Source organism: Schistocerca cancellata, chromosome 3 (genome assembly GCF_023864275.1).
Source record: "Schistocerca cancellata isolate TAMUIC-IGC-003103 chromosome 3, iqSchCanc2.1, whole genome shotgun sequence".
In the NCBI taxonomy this organism is placed as follows: Eukaryota; Metazoa; Arthropoda; class Insecta; order Orthoptera; family Acrididae; genus Schistocerca; species Schistocerca cancellata.
In genome coordinates this window covers 440,190,093-440,211,695 of record NC_064628.1, presented here as the reverse complement: position 1 = coordinate 440,211,695, position 21,603 = coordinate 440,190,093, and the positions used below count along the sequence as shown (strand labels likewise).

The 21,603-nt window shown below is 41.9% G+C and overlaps 1 protein-coding gene across 3 annotated transcripts in view; it reads left to right on the top strand.

Annotated features, from left to right (window-relative positions):
- The first annotated feature begins 7,545 nt into the window (after nt 1–7,545).
- The window catches only part of LOC126175192 (coronin-7), a 244,646-nt gene continuing 230,588 nt past the window's right edge, over nt 7,546–21,603 (top strand). The window contains exons 1-3 of one of the 3 annotated variants that reach the window (XM_049921787.1): nt 7,548–7,704; nt 7,808–8,039; nt 8,453–8,601. In XM_049921787.1, coding sequence (XP_049777744.1) covers nt 7,880–8,039; nt 8,453–8,601 — 309 coding nt within the window. In that variant the 5' untranslated portion in view covers nt 7,548–7,704; nt 7,808–7,879. Of the gene's footprint in view, nt 8,040–8,452; nt 8,602–21,603 lie in introns of all 3 variants that reach the window. The other 2 variants (XM_049921788.1, XM_049921789.1) reach the window with 2 other exon arrangements.

The window sequence follows — 21,603 nt, the reverse complement described above, 5'->3', positions numbered from 1 at the left end:
CCCAGCTTCATGGAGACGGTTGCGAATGGTCCTCGCCAATACCCCAGGAGCAACAGTGTCCCTAATTTGCTGGGAAGTGGCGGTGCGGTCCCCTACGGCACTGCGTAGGATCCTACGGTCTTGGCGTGCATCCGTGCGTCGCTGCGGTCCGGTCCCAGGTCGACGGGCACGTGCACCTTCCGCCGACCACTGGCGACAACATCGATGTACTGTGGAGACCTCACGCCCCACGTGTTGAGCAATTCGGCGGTACGTCCACCCGGCCTCCCGCATGCCCACTATACGCCCTCGCTCAAAGTCCGTCAACTGCCCATACGGTTCACGTCCACGCTGTCGCGGCATGCTACCAGTGTTAAAGACTGCGATGGAGCTCCGTATGCCACGGCAAACTGGCTGACACTGACGGCGGCGGTGCACAAATGCTGCGCAGCTAGCGCCATTCGACGGCCAACACCGCGGTTCCTGGTGTGTCCGCTGTGCCGTGCGTGTGATCATTGCTTGTACAGCCCTCTCGCAGTGTCCGGAGCAAGTATGGTGGGTCTGACACACCGGTGTCAATGTGTTCTTTTTTCCATTTCCAGGAGTGTATTTAATTTTAAAGTTGCTTTGCATAATATTTGGAAAACATGTGTGATTCTGAAATAATTATAGAGGAAGACTTCTACAGACCATCATTTCATTTCATACTATGTATCTGTTCTACTGTGAAATGTCTTATTCGTAATGTCCTTGGAACAGTGAGTCCAACAGTCACAACTCTAACGTATTGGCAAATAAACATCATATAAACAACAACCTATATTGTCTATCTTAGAGGAGCTTATTTGCATTGAAGACTTATTTCAATTTATTAGACAATAGAGTAAAGTTATCACATTGCCAAATGCAGAAATATTTAAGCACACATTTGGGTATTTCATACATATACACTGATGAGCCAACACATTATGACCGCATGATTAATAGCTTGTTTGTCCATCTTTGAAATGAAATACTTCACTGATTCTGCATATTGGGGATTTGACAGTTTGTTGGGAGGTATGTGACATTAGATGTCTACACACAGATCACATAATTCGTGTAAATAACAGACTGCTGATTTGGATACTTGGTATTGGCGTGCAGTTGCACCCCAGATGGGTTCCGTAGGATTTACATCAGGCAAATTTGGTCACCAAGACATCAACATGAGTTCACTATAATTCTCCTCAAACCACTGTAGCGTGGTTCTGGCTCTGAGAGAAGACATTTATACTGCTGAAAGATGACATCAACTTCGGGGAAGACATCAAACATGAAGGGATGCAGGTGGTTTGCAGCTGTCAGCATGTCTTCCATTACTACCACAGGTCCCATGCAAGTGCAGGAAAACTTTTCCCATAGCATAATACTGTTCCCACCAGCCTACGTACATGGTGCACTGCACATTTTGAGCCGCTATTCACCTTGATGATGGCGTTTGTAGAGATGACCATTGACCTAGTGTAGCAAAAATGTGATTCACCTGAAGAGCTGACATGTTTCCGTCGATTGACAGTCGAATCCCGATGGTCCTGTTCCTATTGCAGTCATAATTGATTATGTTGTTGGGTCAACATGTGAACATGTAGGGGTGGCCTGCTGCGTTCAACACTGTATGATGAATGGTGCGCTCCGAAACACTTGTGTGTGCACCAGCATTGTCCTCTTTCGACAGAGATGCCACAGATCACCATCTGTTGTACATTACGGAACAGACAAACCTTCAAATCCAAAGTTCTGTGAAAAGTCATGGACCTCCAACCATTTGGTGCCTAGTAATAGTTTCACTGTCGTAACTGTTTCCATAGATGCTCATGATGACAGCATGTGACCATTCAATCAGCTTTGCCATTTTTGATACTCTCGTTCACAGGCTCTGCGTAATAAGAATCTGCTCTTTGCCAAAATCTCTTTTCCCCATTTACTGCCCTTATCGCTAAGGTGAACCCCCATCTGTGTCTGCTCCACTTACATACTTTTATTACTGCATCACATGCCCGCAACACCACCAGGCGGTATCCAACCTCGCAGTAGGTAGTGGTCATAATGTTTTGGCTTATCAGTGTGTGTGTGTGGGGGGGGGGGGGGGGGGTGATTAGATGTCTTAAATTACACAATTTCTCAAGCAATGAAATATCAACGTGCATGGATACAGAGGCTCAATCTTCTAACAATGTGAGTGTGGCAAAACACATTGTTTGTGTGTATCCATTCAGATCGCACAAAAAGGGAATTCCGTGCCCGAAGCAGTCCTCCAAAGTCGGATTTTTAAATCAGTCTCCAATAACATACAATCAAAACTCTCCAAGCTTTTGCACACTACAATATGTGATTTTATTGGACTAGTTTTTGAGCGAAACTTATATCCTTGCAGGAGCACTGATCTAAATCTTATGTTTTGCTTTGTAGAACGAATTCAACAACGAGAACTAGATGCAGTGCTAGTGGCCATGATCACAGAAGATTTTCAATCACTCCGATTGGAGTAGAGTACACTGGTTTTAGATGTTTTGTTGCACTGTTGGGCCCAAAATATGCGATACCAGATCGAAAAAAAAAAAAAGAAAATTATCAGAAAGAGACAGTACACGTGGAACTGAAAGACTTCTTTAATAACCAAAATTTGAACCTCGCTGAATTATGAGGCATATACGAACATATCTGGTCATTTCATTAACAGTAATTGGTGCTTGGAAGCCTCAGCTCTCGAGACATTCCGTTTCTCAGATAAGCACACAGCACGAAATTCGGAACATTGAAATGTTGTAAACGTCACGGCTGACAATTCCAATAACACGACCGCAGCCGTACAATTTAACCACATAATTACGCTACAGGTGTGTTGCAATGCACACACTACCAATTCAGTTGTGGAAAATTCTTTGAACAAGAACGGTGACTTTTGCATTGTGCGGGAAAACGTCAGAAAAACAGTTAGTTATTTTAAAACAAGTTGCAACACTAACGAACAGCTCTATGGGATCCAGAATGTAGAAACCTGAAAATTCAAGAAACCGAAACTCGACGGAAAAGTACGTTTTATACGCTACAACGCCTACTGGATCAGACAGAATACATTGCATTCCGTTTTATCATCTTTGTGTTCAGATATTCACAGCTAACGAATGGCGAATTGGCAACACGTGAAATCTCAACTGAAACTATACCTGTTTCGAAAGCTATTCCAATAATCAGCTAACCTTAATCGTATGCGAAAAATAGTGGGCTACCACGACGTGTGGGATTAATACAGAGTATAAGGAGTTGCTACCGTGCTCGGCCCAAGATTCGATACTTTGCCTTTTACAAATCTCTCATTCATTCAAACAATGTTGCTGCAAGACTAGTTTCAGAATCTACACACGTGAAAGGAACCTCAAGATCTATTCATTTGCCCACCAACGACTCTAGCCACGAGTACCATTTCGAACAAGTGGCTCTGAGCACTATGGGACTTAACTTCTGAGGTCATCAGTCCCCTAGAACTTAGAACTACTTAAATCTAACTAACCTAAGGACATCACACACATCCATGCCCGAGGCAGGATTCGAACCTGCGACCTTAGCGGTCGCGCGGTTCTAGACTGTAGCGCCTAGAACCGCTCGGCTACTCCGGCCGGCATTTCGAACAAAAAGGCTGTAGTTCATTAGGGCTTCGTTCAATAAAGAAGCTCCCGACAAAAATATGTCAAACGGCCGTGATGGTGTAGATCCGGAGTTCCAACGTTATTTTGAAGAACGGTGCATACACGCGTGCAGAATCCTATACAGTTCTGGAGGGAAAAGAAGAACAGTTACCCAGGTCTAGGTGTCGTGACAGAAAAAATCGCCCGATATATACAACTCTGGTCCCAGTGAGAAAAAAAAAATCCAAAACAGCATTACATATATAAAAACAAAGAAGCAGACTAAAAGCTAAATGGTATAAAATTATATTTCTAAACAAAAACCCATATTTAAATGTACATAAGTAGTTTCTGAATATAATAGATTATAGTATTTCTATTTAATTTAAGTATATATAGGTGCAGAATGCATAAGTTTTTTACAAAAAGTTTTTGTTTCGCGCGTCTTCTGAGGCATACAATACTTCAGTAAAAATTAATGAATTCCTTGCACGTACGGAAGACAACGACTACGGCTGCTGCGGCTCGTTGCTTCGCTGTAAAGTAAATTCGTGGTCTCTCAAAAGTGCGCAGCGTTGTCGAAAATTTCCCCGCGACAACTTTATTATAAATTCTCGACAATTTGCCTTTCTGTAGCACTTTCCTCGAGCGCTATCATGATCTATACGTACGTTTATCGCGACCGTTTTTGTTTCCCAACAATGTTCATACTTAGTATTCAAACCCAACCTCTAAATCACATCTATGAAACATTACGAAGACAGGGCATCCATAAGCATAGACTTGTACTTCTCAACATTTTAATTTTATTCACTATTAGCAATACTTCATGAATGCTGAGTATACACAGCAGTTACACCATGAAGTTGTTAGTCATGGGCCGTTCTTGACAGAAGCATGCATACAGTGTATTGCTTGACCCTAAACAAAGTAAAAAGAAATCTCTGTACCTCACTGAGGCAATAACTGGCCTATTTCCGCAGCGTGGTTAAGACCATTGTGCTTAACTCCTCTGCACAGTGACATGTACTATACAACGTGATCCAAAATATGCAGTTCTCTCACTCTACAACAATAACTGAGCGTGGTATTTCAGATAGTTGCCAAGTTAATAACAGGAAAATATTCTTTTATTTATAGTCAATTATATTTCCTAATAAATCTTGTCAATCAGTTATCTTGTTAACAAATTATTATGAGTATTTAGGCTTCGGTATAAACGAACGGAAATTATTAAGCCTTTATGGCGCACTAACTCGGATAATGAGGAACACTAAGTACACTTTTCCATCCGCACTTTATTGCGCCAAAATTGCAATTATTCTTGGATAAAGACAATTTTGCAAGACTTTGTCGTATTTATGAATTTATATTGTCGTATTTATGAATTTATATCGGAATGTATGAAATTACACCGGAATAAAAATAAAATACTTTCACGGAAGAACACTGCTCAAAACTCCAACTGAATGTGCTGCAGTAATGAAATGAAACGCGTGGTTTGAAGTTTTGAGGAAAATCCTAGAACTCGTCCGGCCAGCAGTCAGCCTTCCGTGACAAATTCTGAATCATTGCTCCAAAACAGGTGTTCAGAAATAGTTGTATTCGAAAGCACTGTTGCATGCCGCCTACTGAGTGCGGGTGCAATTGTTTTGGTCTGCTGCTCGATCAAACCGAATCCTATCGATTCATTTGTTGTCTACATTAGCTATATTCAAGGACAATAGATAAACCAATTTTGGCACAGTCTTTTCTACCCAGCATAAAGGATTCCGCGCTACAGTGCTCTGACGATTAGGTTGATTTAGGAAACATTAACAAAGAATCTGTCGGTGTCTCACGCAAGAACACAGTTGTCAACAGATAAATGAATCATTCTGAATACGATGATAGGACCAACAGCTGCACAGCTTCTAAAGGCCCGTCCACATGCAACGATCTGTCTGCGCAAAAGTCTGCGCACATCACATCTGCGCAGACAGATCGTTGCGTGTGGACAGAAGATTTGCACCATCCTGAGGTGTGTGCAAACCTGGACGTTGGAGTTGGAGGTTTGAGCGAAACCTCTCAAATCTGTGGGTTCAAACCACATCTGCGCAGACAAGTTGGAGCGTGTAGACAGGAGATCGCCGCAAATCTGGCGCGAAACAGCTGTTTGCTCAGTCTAGTGTTTGTATTTGTGCGCACAGGGCATTAAAATGGCTGATACTCGTCAGTGTTCTCGAGAGTTTGTAAGTGGATTCATTGAAATATACAGAAACCACCCATGTTTGTGGAAGATTAAAAGTAAAGAATATAGTGACCGAGACAAAAAGACAGCAGCATACAATGCTCTAATTGAAAAATTGCGAGCAGTTGACGCCTCGGCAAACAGAGAAACGGTAATAAAAAAAATTATTTCGTTGCGAACTGGCGAAATTATTTGCGGATGGATGTCGAAACTTATAATTATCTCTTAAAGCTTGTAACCCCTCATATTATGAGAAAAATACTTGTATGAGAAGGGCAATTTCTCCTCATGAACGGCTGGCGGTAACATTAAGATCCTAACAACAGGAAGGAGCTACAAGGATTTGGAATTTTCATCTGCAATATCGAAACAAGCATTGAGTGAAATAATACCCAATACATGTGAAGCTATTTACGCTTTCCTGAAGGAAGAGTTCATGAAGACAAGTAAAGTAAATTAAGTCTGTTAGCGAACTGTTTACCGAAAAGAGTTATCCAAAGTTCAGAAATCTAGAAGATTTGGTGTAGGAGTAGATCAAGTATACCAGCCAACGTTATGGTATTTTGATCTGCTTGGCTTTCTTAGTGATCAAGAAACGCCAAGACCAAGCAGGAATACAATTGAAGATGAAATTGGAGTATCAATGTGCGAGGAAATGGAACACGAGGTAATGTAAAACGAAACAGGTTCGTCCTGCAACTCTCGCAGTAAATTTACGTGAGATAACTGCTTTCGCTTTAGCAGCCACCGTCTACACCATTTTGACCGCTTTCTCTGTTTCCTGCGGTTGGTCTGAATGTTTTTTTGCAACACAAGTTGCGAACACAGACCACAACAGAACTTCTTCCATTTCTAAATTTCAAAATAACTGAACTAAATTTTGACGTTTACGGGAAGCGTAGTCGCTTGCCACTGATATTTGTTTTCTACACCGACAGATGGCGGACGAGTAGTAGATTGGGGTTTGTGTCGTGTGAACACACCACATTTGCAGCGATCATTTGCATGTACAGACATCTGAGCCGATGTCTGCGCAGACAGATCGTTGCGTGTGTGAACCGGGCTTAACATGCACAGCATATCCAATTCCAAGTGATCTCTAATCCTTCAGGCTGTAGAAAACAATTTTATAGAGCCATTATAATCTCCTAGAAGAGATTTCTGATTGACAAATTCCTTCTGCTCAATAGATGAATTCTTAGATATGAAGTAGTAATTGAAAAAAAATGTATATATCGTGTAAAGAAAACTTACGTTAAACTGACACGCTCCACAACATGACGAAATGTCTTTTTCGTTATCTATGGAACAAGTATTAATGCAATGTAATGTCAGAAGATCTATTGACAAAATGCTCAAAAAATCTAACCAGTACTTTGCATCATTGTTATTCTTAGTAATTTTCTCTGAGTGAAATTGTTTACTATACATCTTCCACGAAACTTGATCATTAGAACGAAATTTTTAGTCTTCAAACGCGTCTAGCCACCTTTTGACTTCCCCAAGACTTGCTGCTCAACTCAAAGCCTCAAACAAACCCTGTGTCTATGCAACTACGTGATTCGGGAACCCGAAAACTCCAAAGCATTAGAGCGTAAATAGTTACATAGCTGTAATTCACAAACCGAAAATTAATATTTTTATTTATAGATGCACTTCGAGTTATAACACGATATGCTGTCATAAATGCTCACGCAGTATGGTACACTGACATCTGTCATCAGACGCTATCTGAAAACAAGGTGGCGACCTTCTGTGCGGAGTGGGCGGATATAAACATTCCAGTTGTCTGAGGCCTAGGGTCGACAATATCTCCCAATAATAGATGTAAATAAGGTTGATTGACTGTTAGATTAAATTGTCCCAGGAAAAAATGTCCAAATTTGTGTACTGATTGAATAAACCTGACGTGCGGTTCATGTGTTAACAGCTCCGTAACTTGCTTCCAGTGAGTGTCTGAGTCATTGTATGCGCGCAAGTTTAATAAATTTAATAGAGTAAAATGGCTTGGCGTTTTAAGGCTTCCAAATATAAAAATGCAGCGCCCATAGTACCGAAACCGGAGGCATGCATACGTGACATATTTGTGGGTTCATATCAAACGTATGGGAATAATATTACTGCTTCCGCCACTTTTATGGCATTTAACGTCGATCACAATGGTAAGTGTGCAGCTAGTTTGTTCTTTATTTAAAATACAACGTGGTAGAATGTGAAATTTACTCTTGTTTAAACAACGTCATTAAAACTTCAAAATTAATTACACTGGCTGGTGTTGACAAACCCGTCTATATAAATGAATGTATAGATAAATTTGCAACACTAGGAACTTTAAAGAACAGTCAGAACGTCGCAGAAGTTAACTACAAATTCAGAATAACGCATCAGTTCCATATTTTGTTGCATATATTTCCATTTAATCAATTTCAGACTTGCCCATAGTGTTGGATTTATAAAAACTTCTTTATTTTTGTTTTTTATTCATAATCACCTGTTAAAACTAGAAGCATATGTAAATATGTATTGCATGGTAGGTTACATTCATTTTATTGGTCACTTGTTTTCCTTCTTGCAGGTTCAAGTCTTGCTGTTCTTCCGATTGATGATTGTGGACGTAAGAGCAAGACCATGCCCTTGCTCCATGCACATAGTGACACTGTTACAGACATGGACTTTTCACCATTCCATGACAGTATTTTAGCAACAGGATCGCAAGACTGCCTTGTACGAATTTTCAATGTGACAGTTTGATAAGTTGTTAACAGATTTATTTTTTAAGCAGAAACTCTCTCTCTCTCTCTCTCTCTCTCTCTCTCTCTGTGTGTGTGTGTGTGTGTGTGTGTGTGTGTGTGTGTGTGTGTGTGTGTGTGTGTGTGTGTGTGTGTGTTTTTCTGATAAAGGCCTGTTTGGCTGAAAGCTTTGTTTTGACAGACAGTCTTCTTATTGCCAAAATAATATTGAACATGGCTGTGAATCAACAACTGTATAAATCTAAAGAGATTGTAAAAATCAGCCAACCATTTGCAATACAAAGGTTTATTAGCCCTTGACCTAAATTTCGATAGTCCTAAAAATAAAAACGCCCACTCCTTCTGAAGAAGATATTTTTAGAAGTATTGGAACCTAGGTCAGGTGCTAATAAAACTGTGTTTTGCAACTGGTTGGCTGATTTTTTTTTCAATCTCTTTAGATTTCAACCTCTTCTTTTTGTTGTTCCTTTCTGCGACTAACCATCTCCAGGTGAGTAGCAACTATACTTTTCATGGTACTGTTAGTATTTCATCCTTTGTTTACTTGTAATTAATTATTAAATTATGATTTACATTGAATAAAATTGGGATAGTAAAGTTTCAATGGGTTAGTAGCAATGTAATGTTTTCTCTCTTTAGTGTTGTAACATTGCCTTGTAAGACTTGTGTGGTGTTCATTGTATTGACACACACACGTGTATCAGAGTTTATTTTTCAATGGAGCGTAAAATCAACATATCTGCATACTAGCTGATGGACCATAGAAGAACTTATATAAGCTTTTACGGCTGCCTTCTTTCCCTATTTTTAAACAGGACCATGGGTTCCTTGGGGCAGAGCCTATGTGTATATAATAATATAGCCTGTGAGCAATGTAGTAATGCTGCTGACCTTGCTGACCTTTTCAGTGTATGTAAATAAAAAATAATAATAATAAAAAAGATGTCTAATAGCTATTAAAGAAAGTTAAAATGATGACCAAGTAAATTATTATGTTAGAGCTGTTCATTGGAGTGTAGAAGGTAGTACTTGTACACACAGGCAAAGAAAAGACTATTTTTTTTACTGTGGTTTAGCTGCCAGGAGGATATTATTAATACTGTAATTGTTTTGAAAGTGTTGTTATTAGATTTAGTAATAGTAACTGTAGACTATGAGTATAATGAAATTATAGTACCGCTTTTGTGTCAAGAAATGCTGATTGGTTTTTAGCTGTGATTTTTTGCCTACTATAATGTGATATTGGAGGACCAGTGGATAGAGCACTAAACATTAGCCCTGGAAATCCTGGGCTCAGTCGGAGATAGTGGTTGGGATTCATCATTATTCCAGTACCCCCCCCCCCCTCCCCCCCCCCCCCCCCCCCCCTCCGAGGTTATCGCCAGGTCTACTCACACCCAAACCTCCATAAGTCAGACACTCAGATAGGTACTAAACATTTTCTGTTGATAGAGTATCAACCAAAACACCGATTTATTTTGTGCTGTGTACTGTTGTCCAGTAGAACACACATAAACAGTAATTAAAAGTAATGCTACAACTTCAGAGCGCAGAAAACCATATCTGTGAGTAATTGTTTTGTAGATCTCGTGTGGGTAAGTTAGTAGAGTGTGTGATTGTTGTACTAAAGGTCCTATGTCCAAATGCCATGGATGACAATTATTTTTAAATGTTTATGCATGAAACTGTTATATGGGAGGACATATTCCTGGCATATAAAAGGAGTTCATAGCAATATTCTTTTGGCAGCCTGCTTCTGCTTGGGTAGTTCAAAGTTGCAACCCTATAGAGTACATTTGTATAGATAGATGTTGCGTTTGTACTCTATAAGCGATAATTTGTAGAAAGTTCTGGTAGAATGCAAGTACTTTACTATGCCCTTACATGGCACTGGCTGGATGCACAATGCAGATGCTATATTTCAGAAAGAAGACTATGTGAGGGGTGCTACTTTGGGTAGGGCAGGTAGGGTTCGAGAAAGGGGGACGGCAGGGAGAGGGGTTGGGGGTGGGTGGCTAGCAGCTCTGAGGGAGGCAACTGATTTGCCAGCTAGAATTGCAGGAGGGAGAGGTGGCAGGTGCATGGGTGGGGCATGATGCACAGGTATCAGAGCTAGTGGGGAGTGCTGCACACTGACGGTGACGTGGGGAAGTGAATTCAGTGGCAGTGATAGGATGAAGAATGAGGAAACAGTTGGGTGGAGAGTGTGGGGGCAGAGGGTTATTGGAGACTGGTCAGGGTAGTTACAGGAATGGAGGATGTGTTACAAGAATAACTCCCATCTCTGCAGTTTAGAGAAGATGGTGGTGGAGTGAAGAATTCAGAGGGCCCAAGTTGTGAAGCAGCCATTGAAACTGAGCATGTTATGCATAGCCTCATGTTGTGCGATGGGTGATCAACTTTGTTCTTGGCAACAAAAATGCTGAATGAAGACCAGTTTGGGTTCAGGAGCGATTTGGATTCAGGAACGATTAGGAACAAGAGAGGCAATTCTGTCACTGAACCTTCTCATTGAAAAGCAATTCTTCTTCTTCTTTCTCTTTTTGAAGCATTTCTGCTTATGCAGGCCATTCACAGATCATCTTCCAAGCTTCTCTTTTATTGTACAGTCTATCATTTAGCATCTCCTCCCGCTACAGTCTCACATAATCCTTTACTTGGTCTCTCGATCTTAAGCTGTATTCTGTTCAGATCTTTCGTTGTCCAAGTCCTTCATTTTGATTCATAGTTCAAAATTGGTAGATAATATGACTTGCATTTTCTTATCTTTGCGTTGGCTGTTATTTTCCAGTTTGTAATTATGTCCTATACACAACAATAAAATTTTGAACAATTTTCTATTCTCTCTGAAATTTCATCCTTGATGTTTCCTTTATTGATTAAATACTTCCTAGATACTTGAAAGCATCTGCTTCTTTAATAATATTTCCATTGAAAGTTACATCCTTAATCTTTTTTACATTTTTATTGCTGATTTTCATTACTTCACTTTTTGTTGAGCTTACCTCCATGCCTGCTTCTTCAGTTACTGTACTCTCTGCCATGTATCTAGTTGCTCCCCAATTTCTGCTCATTTTCTTCCCAAGTCATCACATCTGCTTGTGCTATGATTTTCATGTCATCTGCTGTTGACTCTTGCTTGACTTTCCTTTTGATGTTGTCCAGGACTATATTAAAAAACACTGGTGAGAGCAGCCATCTATTATAACACAATTCAGGTACTTTTTCTACATGTTCCTTTTGACAATTCCAGTCTCTTCACACCTACCCATATCTTGTACATTCTAACAGTGTAAAAACCCTTTTTTATGTCTTTGAATGCAGCTGTGCTGTCTTTACCAAATTCTATTTCTTTTTACAATCTGTCTGGCTGCAAATATGGCATCTATAGTTGATCTTCCAGTTCGAAGTCCTTGCCATTCTTCTCTTAGTTGTAGTTCCCTATTATTCCTGATTTTCTGTGGTAAAATTATCTTTTCATAAATCTTCATGCAGTGGTACAGTAGTACTATTCCTCTGTAATTCTCACAGAGTGACATGTTACCACTCTAAAAGATATGTACAATAATTGCCTTTGTCCAATCATCAGGAATTTTTCCATACAACCATAATATCATCATCATTTTATACAGCCACTGAATTCCAATAGGTCCTCCAACTTCTAACATTTCCGCTGTGATGTCTTCTACTCCAGGAGCTTTGCTATTTTTCATTTCTGATAAAGATTTCTCTATATCCCACATTTGCAGATCTTCTCTTTCTGTTTCCTCTGCAATGGCGATATTTATTTCGTCTCTCTATGTCTCGTCACGTGTGTTTGTTTCATCCTGTCCTTCATATAGTTTTTGGAAGTATTCTTTCCATACTTTCAAAACTTAATCATCCCCCACCTTCTTCGTTGATGACTTTTGAAGTATTTCTTTTTTCTTCTTTTTGCCCTCAGGGGCTCAGCATTTGTTTGCTGAATACGGGCTTGGTGAGTGTTACTGAACTGGGGACTGGTAAGCACCGTAAGTTCTCTTATCACCATAAGCTCTGGGCGTGCTCCAGCGACCACTGTGCAGCATGGCAGTGGAACACTGTGTGTCACGGGGCTTGGGGCTCTTGGCTTGACTGCCCAGATTGAGAGCGGGTAAAAAGTCTATAAAAAAAACCCTCAATGTCAAGGTGTGCGACGCACTGATGAGATGCGTGGCTTATAAAGTGGAACAGCCATTAGCAGGTAACCTTTGGGGAACCTGCCGCACCTCGCTTACATAAGGTTTACCTAGGCATGCGGGGCTCTGTCTAAGTTTACTTTTATTTCCGTAGCTCCTTGTGTGACTGGCCTGGATCCTTCAAAATCATCTCTTCCTCCTCCTAACAGAAATGGTGGGCCAGTGGTAGGTGCCAACAGCCAAGCAAAGAAGAGGGCTCATGTAACCAGTCCTCCAGACTTAAGGGTTATGCAGACTCATTCAGTATCAAGTAACAGAATACATGCTGGTGGCCAGAATGTGTTTCTTATGATTAAATGGAAAGAGGGGAAGTTTGAGAGTGTTTCATATTTTTACATTCAGAAAGGTTTAGAGGGAGTCACTGTAAGCTTAAAATCTGTCAAGTGCTTGCAAAGCAAGATACTGTTGATAGAAACATCTAATTCCTAACAAGTGAAGAACATCCAGAAAGCTCAATGCCTCAGGGAGTATGCAATAAAAAGCAAACTGCACAACCCCTTCAACTACAGCAAACGTGTTGTGACTTGCATGGATCTGGGTGACATTCCCTGAGAAGAACTGAAAGCTGAGTGGTTCCAGGAAGGCGTTGTTCAGGTACAGAACATGACAACATGGGTGGATGGCAATATTGTGAAATCAGGCTCATCTGTACTGATTTCCAGCAGCACGAAACTTCCAGAGCACTTTAAGTCTTGTTTCCTTCGCCTTGGCATGTCGCCTTATTTTCCCAACCCAATGCACTGTTTTACATGTCAGCACTTTGGGCATACAACCTTAGGTTGTAAAGGAGGAGCCACTTGCGGCAGATGTGGTAAGGCCGCCCATGAAGGTGTTGGTTGTTCACCTCCTCCAAAGTGCGTAATCTGCTCTGGGTATCACCCTTTGTGGAGTAGGGACTGCAGTGTCTTCCTTGAAGAAAGAAAGATACCAGGAGATCAAAACAGCTAACCATATCTTATATGATGAGGCCAAAAACATGTATAAGGCCATGCAGCCCCCAAAGTTTGCTACCTCCCTTGCATCTGTTTCTAAACAGCCAGTACAGAAGACCGATGTTGCCACACAAATGGAGGTTGGTCATGTCACCACTACTGCCTGAATTTGCCAGAGCACTTGTGCTGTTGCAGTTGCTTCAAAGCCTACACTACCTCCCAGAACAACAGACAAGGCCATGGTCACTAACACTATGGAGATCCCTGCTCCTCCAAAGGTTCAGTCTGGTCCAGTAACCAGAGCTACCACTACCACTGCCACAATTGAGCTACCACTGCCACAGTTGTGGCTTCGAAGCCTACCCAGGCAAAAAATCGAAGGCCAGGTGTCCATCACTGCCAGAGCATGGAAGTAAACAGTCTAAGAATGCCTACATCATCCTGTTGGACACATCTCTTGACTCTTTGTTAGGGCTAATGGACCTTGATGTTGGACTGTGGCAAACTTCTCACCCCAAGACTGAACCCCCACCCATTATGGTGTCCCCTCCCTGGTGGAACAACGGGGTGAAAGTGCAACCCCATTATACAGTGGAATATAAATAGGTTCAGAACTTATGTGGGGAAACTGAAACTGCTAGCACAGGAAAGCCCCCTGTGCCTGTGTATACAAAAAGTACATTTTAAGGCCGCTGATGCACCTATGCTGAAAGGATGACTTGACTGGCGACAGAGCCAAGGGAGGGGTTGCTGTGTTTGTAAATAACATGCATCACTACTCTGCTCTCCCCATGACTACTGACCTGCAAGCATCTGCATCTACATCTACATGACTACTCTGCAATTCAAATTTAAGAGAGGGTTCATCGAACCGCAATCATACTATCTCTCTACCATTCCACTCCCGAACAGCGCGCGGGAAAAACGAACACCTAAACCTTTCTGTTCGAGCTCTGATTTCTCTTATTTTATTTTGATGATCATTCCTACCTATGTAGGTTGGGCTCCACAAAATATTTTTGCATTCGGAAGAGGAAGTTGGTGACTGAAATTTCGTAAATAGATTTCGCCGTGACGAAAACGTCTTTGCTTTAATGACTTCCATCCCAACTCGCGTATCATATCTGCCACGCTCTCTCCCCTATTACGTCATAATACAAAACGAGCTGCCCTTTATTGCACCCTTTTGATGTCCTCCGTCAATCCCACCTGGTAAGGATCCCACACCGCGCAGCAATATTCTAACAGAGGACGAACGAGTGTAGTGTAAGCTGTCTCTTTAGTGGACTTGTTGCATCTTCTAAGTGTCCTGCCAATGAAATGCAACCTTTGGCTCGCCTTCCCCACAATATTATCTATGTGGTCTTTCCAACTGAAGTTGTTCGTAATTTTAACACCCAGGTACTTAGTTGAATTGACAGCCTTGAGAATTGTACTATTTCTTTTGGAAATCATGTGGATCACCTCACACTTTTCGTTATTTAGCACCAACTGCCACCTGCCACACCATACAGCAATCTTTTCTAAATCGCTTTGAAACTGATACTGGTCTTCGGATGACCTTACTAGACGGTAAATTACAGCATCATCTGCGAACAACCTAAAAGAACTGCTCAGATTGTCACCCAGATCATTTATATAGATCAGGAACAGCAGAGGTCCCAGGACGCTTCCCTGGGGAACACCTGATATCACTTCAGTTTTACTCAATGATTTGCTGTCTATTACTACGAACTGCGACCTTCCTGACAGGAAATCGTGAATCCAGTCGCACAACTGAGACGATATCCCATAGGCCCGCAGCTTGATTAGAAGTCGCTTGTGAGGAATGGTGTCAAAAGCTTTCCGGAAATCTAGAAATACGGAATCAACTTGAGATCACCTGTCAATAGCGGCCATTACTTTGTGCGAATAAAGAGATAGCTGCATTGCACAAGAACGATGTTTTCTGAAACCATGCTGATTATGTATCAATAGATCGTTCCCTTCGAGGTGATTCATAATGTTTGAATACAGTATATGTTCCAAAATCCTACTGCAAACCGACATCAATGATATACGAGGACCGTTCAGAAAGTAACCTCCGGTTGATTTAAAAAAATACACCAAGTTAAATAAAAATATTTTAATATATACATCTTACAACTACATCTTTGCACTATTTTTCTACATAGTCTCCATAGCGATTGAGGCCCTTATCGTATCTCTTCACAAGCTTTGAAATTCCTTCTGCATAAAAATCACCCGCTTGTGCCTGGAGCCAGCCTGTGACCGCATCTTTGAGCTCTTCGTCGTCATCAAACCGCTGTGACCCGAGCCATTTCTTCAAATGCATGAAGAGGTGATAATCACTTGGCGCCAGGTCTGGGCTGTAAGGTGGATGGTTGATAACGTCCCACTTGAAGGACTCAAGAAGGGCCGTTGTTCTGCGAGCAGAGTGAGGACGGGCGTTATCGTGCAAAAAAACGATACCGGAAGTCAGCATACCACGGCATTTGTTCTGTATAGCCCGTCGTAACTTTTTTATTGTTTCACAGTACACGTCTTGATTAATGGTCGTACCACGTTCCATGAATTCAACCAACAACACCCCTTTGGCATCCCAAAACACCGTTGCCATCAGTTTTCTGGCAGAAAAATCTTGCGAGGCTTTTCTTGGTTTGGTAGGCGAATTTGAATGTGCCCACATCTTTGATTGTTCTTTTGTCTCAGGGTTCACGTACTTAATCCAGGTTTCGTCACCGGTCACGATTCTGTTTAACATTGGTTCTCCTTCGTCCTCATAACGTGACAGAAAGTCTAATGCAGAGGCCATTCTTTGAGTTTTGTGGTGGTCGGTAAGAATTTTGGGCACCCATCGTGCACAGAACTTACGGTAACCCAATCTTGCTGTCACTATCTCGTACAGGAGAGTCTTAGAAATCTGTGGAAAACCAGTAGACAACTCCGACATTGAGAAATGTCAATTTTCACGAACTTTTGCATCAACTGTCTGAACGAGTTCGTCAGTCACCAATGATGGTCTACCACTCCTCTCTTCATCATGAACGTTTTCTCGTCCACTTTTAAATAAACGTACCCATTCACGGACAACTCCTTCACTCATAACTCTTGGTCCGTACACGGCACAAAGCTCACGATGAATAGCTGCTGCAGAATATCCTTTGGCTGTAAAAAACCTTATGACAGCACGCACTTCACATTTGGCGGGGTTTTCTATTGCAGCACACATTTCAAACTGCCACAAAAACTAAACTAGCACAGGTACGACGTTTACTCGACCACGGCTTGATGCCGACTGACCTGTTGAGTGCGTGAACGCACAGATGGCGTCGCTACTCCCCCCACAACCCGCACTGTGACCGATCGGAGGTTACTTTCTGAACCGCCCTCGTAGGTCTGTAGTTCGATGGATTACTCCTACTACCCTTCTTAAACAATGGTGCGACCTGCGCAATTTTCCAGTCTGTAGGTACAGATCTATCGGTGAGTGAGCAGTTGTATATGATTGCTAAGTAGGGAGCTATTGTATCAGCATAATCTGCAAGGAACCTAATCAGTATACAATCTGGACCTGAAGAGTTGCCCGTATCAAGCGATTTGAGTTGCTTCGCAACCCATAAGGTATCTACTTCTAAGAAACTCGTGCTAGCAGCTGTTCGTGTTTCAAACTCTGGAATATTCCATTTGTCTTCCCTGGTGAAGGAATCTCAGAAAACTGCGTTCAATAGCTCCGCTTTAGCGGCACAGTCATCGGTAACAGTACCATCGGCACTGCGCAGCGAAGGTATTGACTGCGTCTTGCTGCTTGTGTACTTTACATATGACCAGAATTTCTTCGGATTTTCTACCAAATTCTGAGACAATGTTTCGTTGTGGAACCTATTAAAGGCATCTCGCATTGAAGTCCGTGCCAAATTTCGCACGTCTGTAAATTTTAGCCAATCTTCGGGATTTCGCGTTCTTCTGAACTTCGCATGCTTTTTCCGTTGCCTCTGCAACAGCGTTCGGACCTGTTTTGTGTATCATGGGGGATCAGTTCCATCTCTTACCAATTTATGAGGTATGAATCTCTCACTTGCTGTTGCTACTATATCTTTGAATTTGAGCCACATCTCATCTACATTTGCATAGTCAGTTCAGAAGGAATGGAGATTGTCACTTAGGAAGGCTTCTAGTGACACTTTATCCGCTTTTTTAAATAAAATTATTTTGCGTTTGTTTCTGGTGGATTTGGATGAAATGGTATTGAGCCTAGCTACAACGACCTTGTGATCACTGATCCTTGTATCAGTCATGATGCTCTCTATTAGCTCTGGGTTGTTTGTGGCTAAGAGGTCAAGTGTGTTTTCTCAACCATTTACAATTCGTATGGGTTTGTGGACTAACTGCTCGAAATAATTTTCAGAGAAAGCATTTAGGACAATCTCGGAAGATGTTTTCTGCCTACCACCGATTTTGAACAAGTATTTTTGCCAACATATCGAGGGAAGGTTGAAGTCCCCAGCAGTTGCTGTAGAAATTCATGTATGTTGGAGGATCACAGTTTGTTCACTGAATCTATCTCTGGAAGATGCAATAGACTTGGAGATCTCTCATAGATTTTATGGAACAATTCCCATGATCATTTCTTGTGCTAGGAGACTCCAGTGCCCTTTGTGCCATGCGGGGCTTGATCACTACTTGACCACGGGGTCGGGTTTTGGGAAGCCTTATGACGTCTCACAAGTAGTGCATCCTCAACACAGGTACTCACACTGATTTTGGTACTGCTACTGGGTCATTCCCAGTTACTGACCCCTATTTTTGCTCTCCAGCTCCCACATACTGCTCATTGGGAGGTCATTGACGACCTTCATTCTAGTGACTTCCCACTTTGCGTCCACCTACTGGATGGAACATTGTCTGAAGATAAGCCACCAAAATGGATGGTGAGCAGGGCTGGCTGAATGCTGTTCAGCCAGCTAGCTGTATTTGAGTGCCGCGACAGTGTCCAGGAATGGGTGGACCACATCACATTAATGATCCATCATGCCGCTGACCTATCAATTCCAAAGTCCTCAGGTCATCTGATGAGGCAACCGGTACCTAGGTGGACAGATGAGTGCCATTCACGCATCTGGGACAGGCTTGTGGCTCTTTGACGGCTAAAATGCACTCAGCAGCAGACAACCTCACAGCCTTTTAAGTCTTGAGAGCCAAGGCTCAACACAATTAAAGAGAGCAAGAAAAGGTAATGGCAAATGTTCCTGGACTCTGTCAATTGTTCTACAAAAGTATGGGAAGCCATCTGGAGAATTTCTGGTAAACACAGTTGTTTACCAATGGCAGCAGTGCTGAAACAGGTGTCTCTAAACAATAACGGAGACATCACTTAGACGATGGCAGAGCATTTTGCAGCAGCTGCAGCCAGGATCCAATGTATCGCCACCAACATATGACTGCAGAGAGGGGAAGTTGGACATCAGATCCCACAATTCTGAGTCTTAAGCTGCCCTTTCTTCACATTGGAGCTGGATTTGGCACTGTGTGAGACTCGTTATACTGCTTGTGGTCTTGACCAAATCTGGTACTGTATGCTATGACATTTGCCAGCAGCATCAAAGAAAATCCTCCTCAAACGTTTTAATCTTATATGGCAGACAGGCAACTTTCCAACTCATGGAGAGATGCAATTCTGATACCTCTCCTCAAACCCGGTAAGGAACACACATCTCCTAGTAGTTACCAGAGTGTCACTGTAATGAGCTGTGTAGAAAAGACCCTGGAGCACATGGTTAACTGTAGCCTGGTCTCTTTCCTGGACACCAGGCAACTCCTTAGCTGCTCTCAGTGTGGATGCCATAGATTTCAGTCCACTGTTGACAACCTGCTCCTCTTAAAGGTAGCTATTCAGCAGACTTTCTTATGTAAACATCACTGTCTTGGTATATTCTTCGATATCAGTAAGGCGTGTGACACTACTTGGAGACACAACATTCTGGTGCAACTCGTTCAGTGGAGATTTCATGGTCATCTCCCCATTTTCATATGATAATTCCTGTCTAATCGTAATTTTAGGTCTCGAGTTGGTAATGTGCTGTCGGATCGTTTTGAGCAGGAGAATAGTGTTCCTCAGGACAGTGTTTTAAGTGTCACCCTCTTTGCCATAGCCATAAACAGTATTGTGTCTATGGTAAGGAGTCCTATACAATGCTCCCTGTTTGTGGATGATTTCGCTGTTTTCTGCTCTTCTTCCAATGTTGCAACAGTGACCCACCATTTGCAACTTACGGTGCGTAGGTTGTAGGAGGGGGTTCAAAGACAGGTTTTCAGTTTTCTGCAGATAAGTGCTGTGTGTGTGTGTGTGTGTGTGTGTGTGTGTGTGTGTGTGTGTTTTCCCAGATTGTGTTCTCAAGGTCCAACAACCTCGAAACTTAACTGTCTTCAGTGCAGAATTATATGCATTTTGCAGGCACTGGAGCTGATGAGATGTCAAATGCTAAATTTCTTGTCTGTTCAGATTCTCTTGAGTGCTCTTCAACTTCTACAATGTTTGTACCCAACAGATAAAGTAGTCCAAAATTTCCAGATTGCTCTCCTCCAACTACAATGGCTGAGGATGGAGGTGTTTTTTTACTGGGTACCAGGACACATGAGTGTTGTGTTGTGAATGAAAGGGTGGATCTAGCAACCAAGGAAGCATGTTGTGATCCTCAGTTATTTCAGTGTGCCATACACTACATGCTGTAGCCTTGCTGGTAAGGTACAAAGTCTTGTGTTGATGGGAGGATGAGTGGTTGGAAGTGACAGACAGTAAGCTCCGTCTCATAAAGCCCACAATGTGGCCATGGTATACCCCCTTCCAACCATGTTGATGGGACAAAGACCTCCTTCCTCGTCTTTGCATAGCCCCAGCCCTATGACACATGGAATCTTGCTCTGTCACAACAACCCTTCAATGTGTGGTGCTTTTGGCTTACAGATCACTGTTCACCACATTTTACTAGAGTGTTTGATTTTTGGACCAGAAGGCAGCGGCAGATTTGGTGCCAGACCTGCCCTTTATTTTAAGTGACATAGAAACAATGTGGTTAGGGTTTTAAGGTTTATATATATATATATATATATATATATATATATATATATATATATAGAGGGAAACATTCCACGTGGGAAAAATATATCTAAAAACAAAGATGATGAGACTTACCAAACAAAAGCGCTGGCAGGTCGATAGACACACAAACATACACACAAGATTCTAGCTTTTGCAACCAATGGCTGCTTTGTCAGGAAAGAGGGAAGGAGAGGGAAAGACGAAAGGATGTGGGTTTTAAGGGAGAGGGTAAGGAGTCATTCCAATCCTGGGAGCGGAAAGACTTACCTTAGGGGGGGAAAAAGGACGGGTATACACTCGCGCGCACACACACATATCCATCCACACATATACAGACACAAGCAGTCATATTAAAAGGCCTTGTGTCTGCTAGTGTCTGTATATGTGTGGATGGATATGTGTGTGTGTGTGTATGCGCGCGAGTGTATGCCTGTCCTTTTTTCCCCCTAAGGCAAGTCTTTCCGCTCCCGGGATTGGAATGACTCATTACCCTCTCCCTTAAGACCCACATCATTTCATCTTTCCCTCTCCTTCCCTCTTTCCTGACGAAGCAACCGGGGGTTGCAAAAGCTCGAAATTTTGTGTGTGTGTTTGTGTGTTTTTTATTGTGCCTATCTACCAGCACTTTCCCATTTGGTAAGTCATGGAATCTTTGTTTTTAATATATATATATATATATATATATATATATATATATATATATATAAAAAGTGGTCAGCCAGTTATAT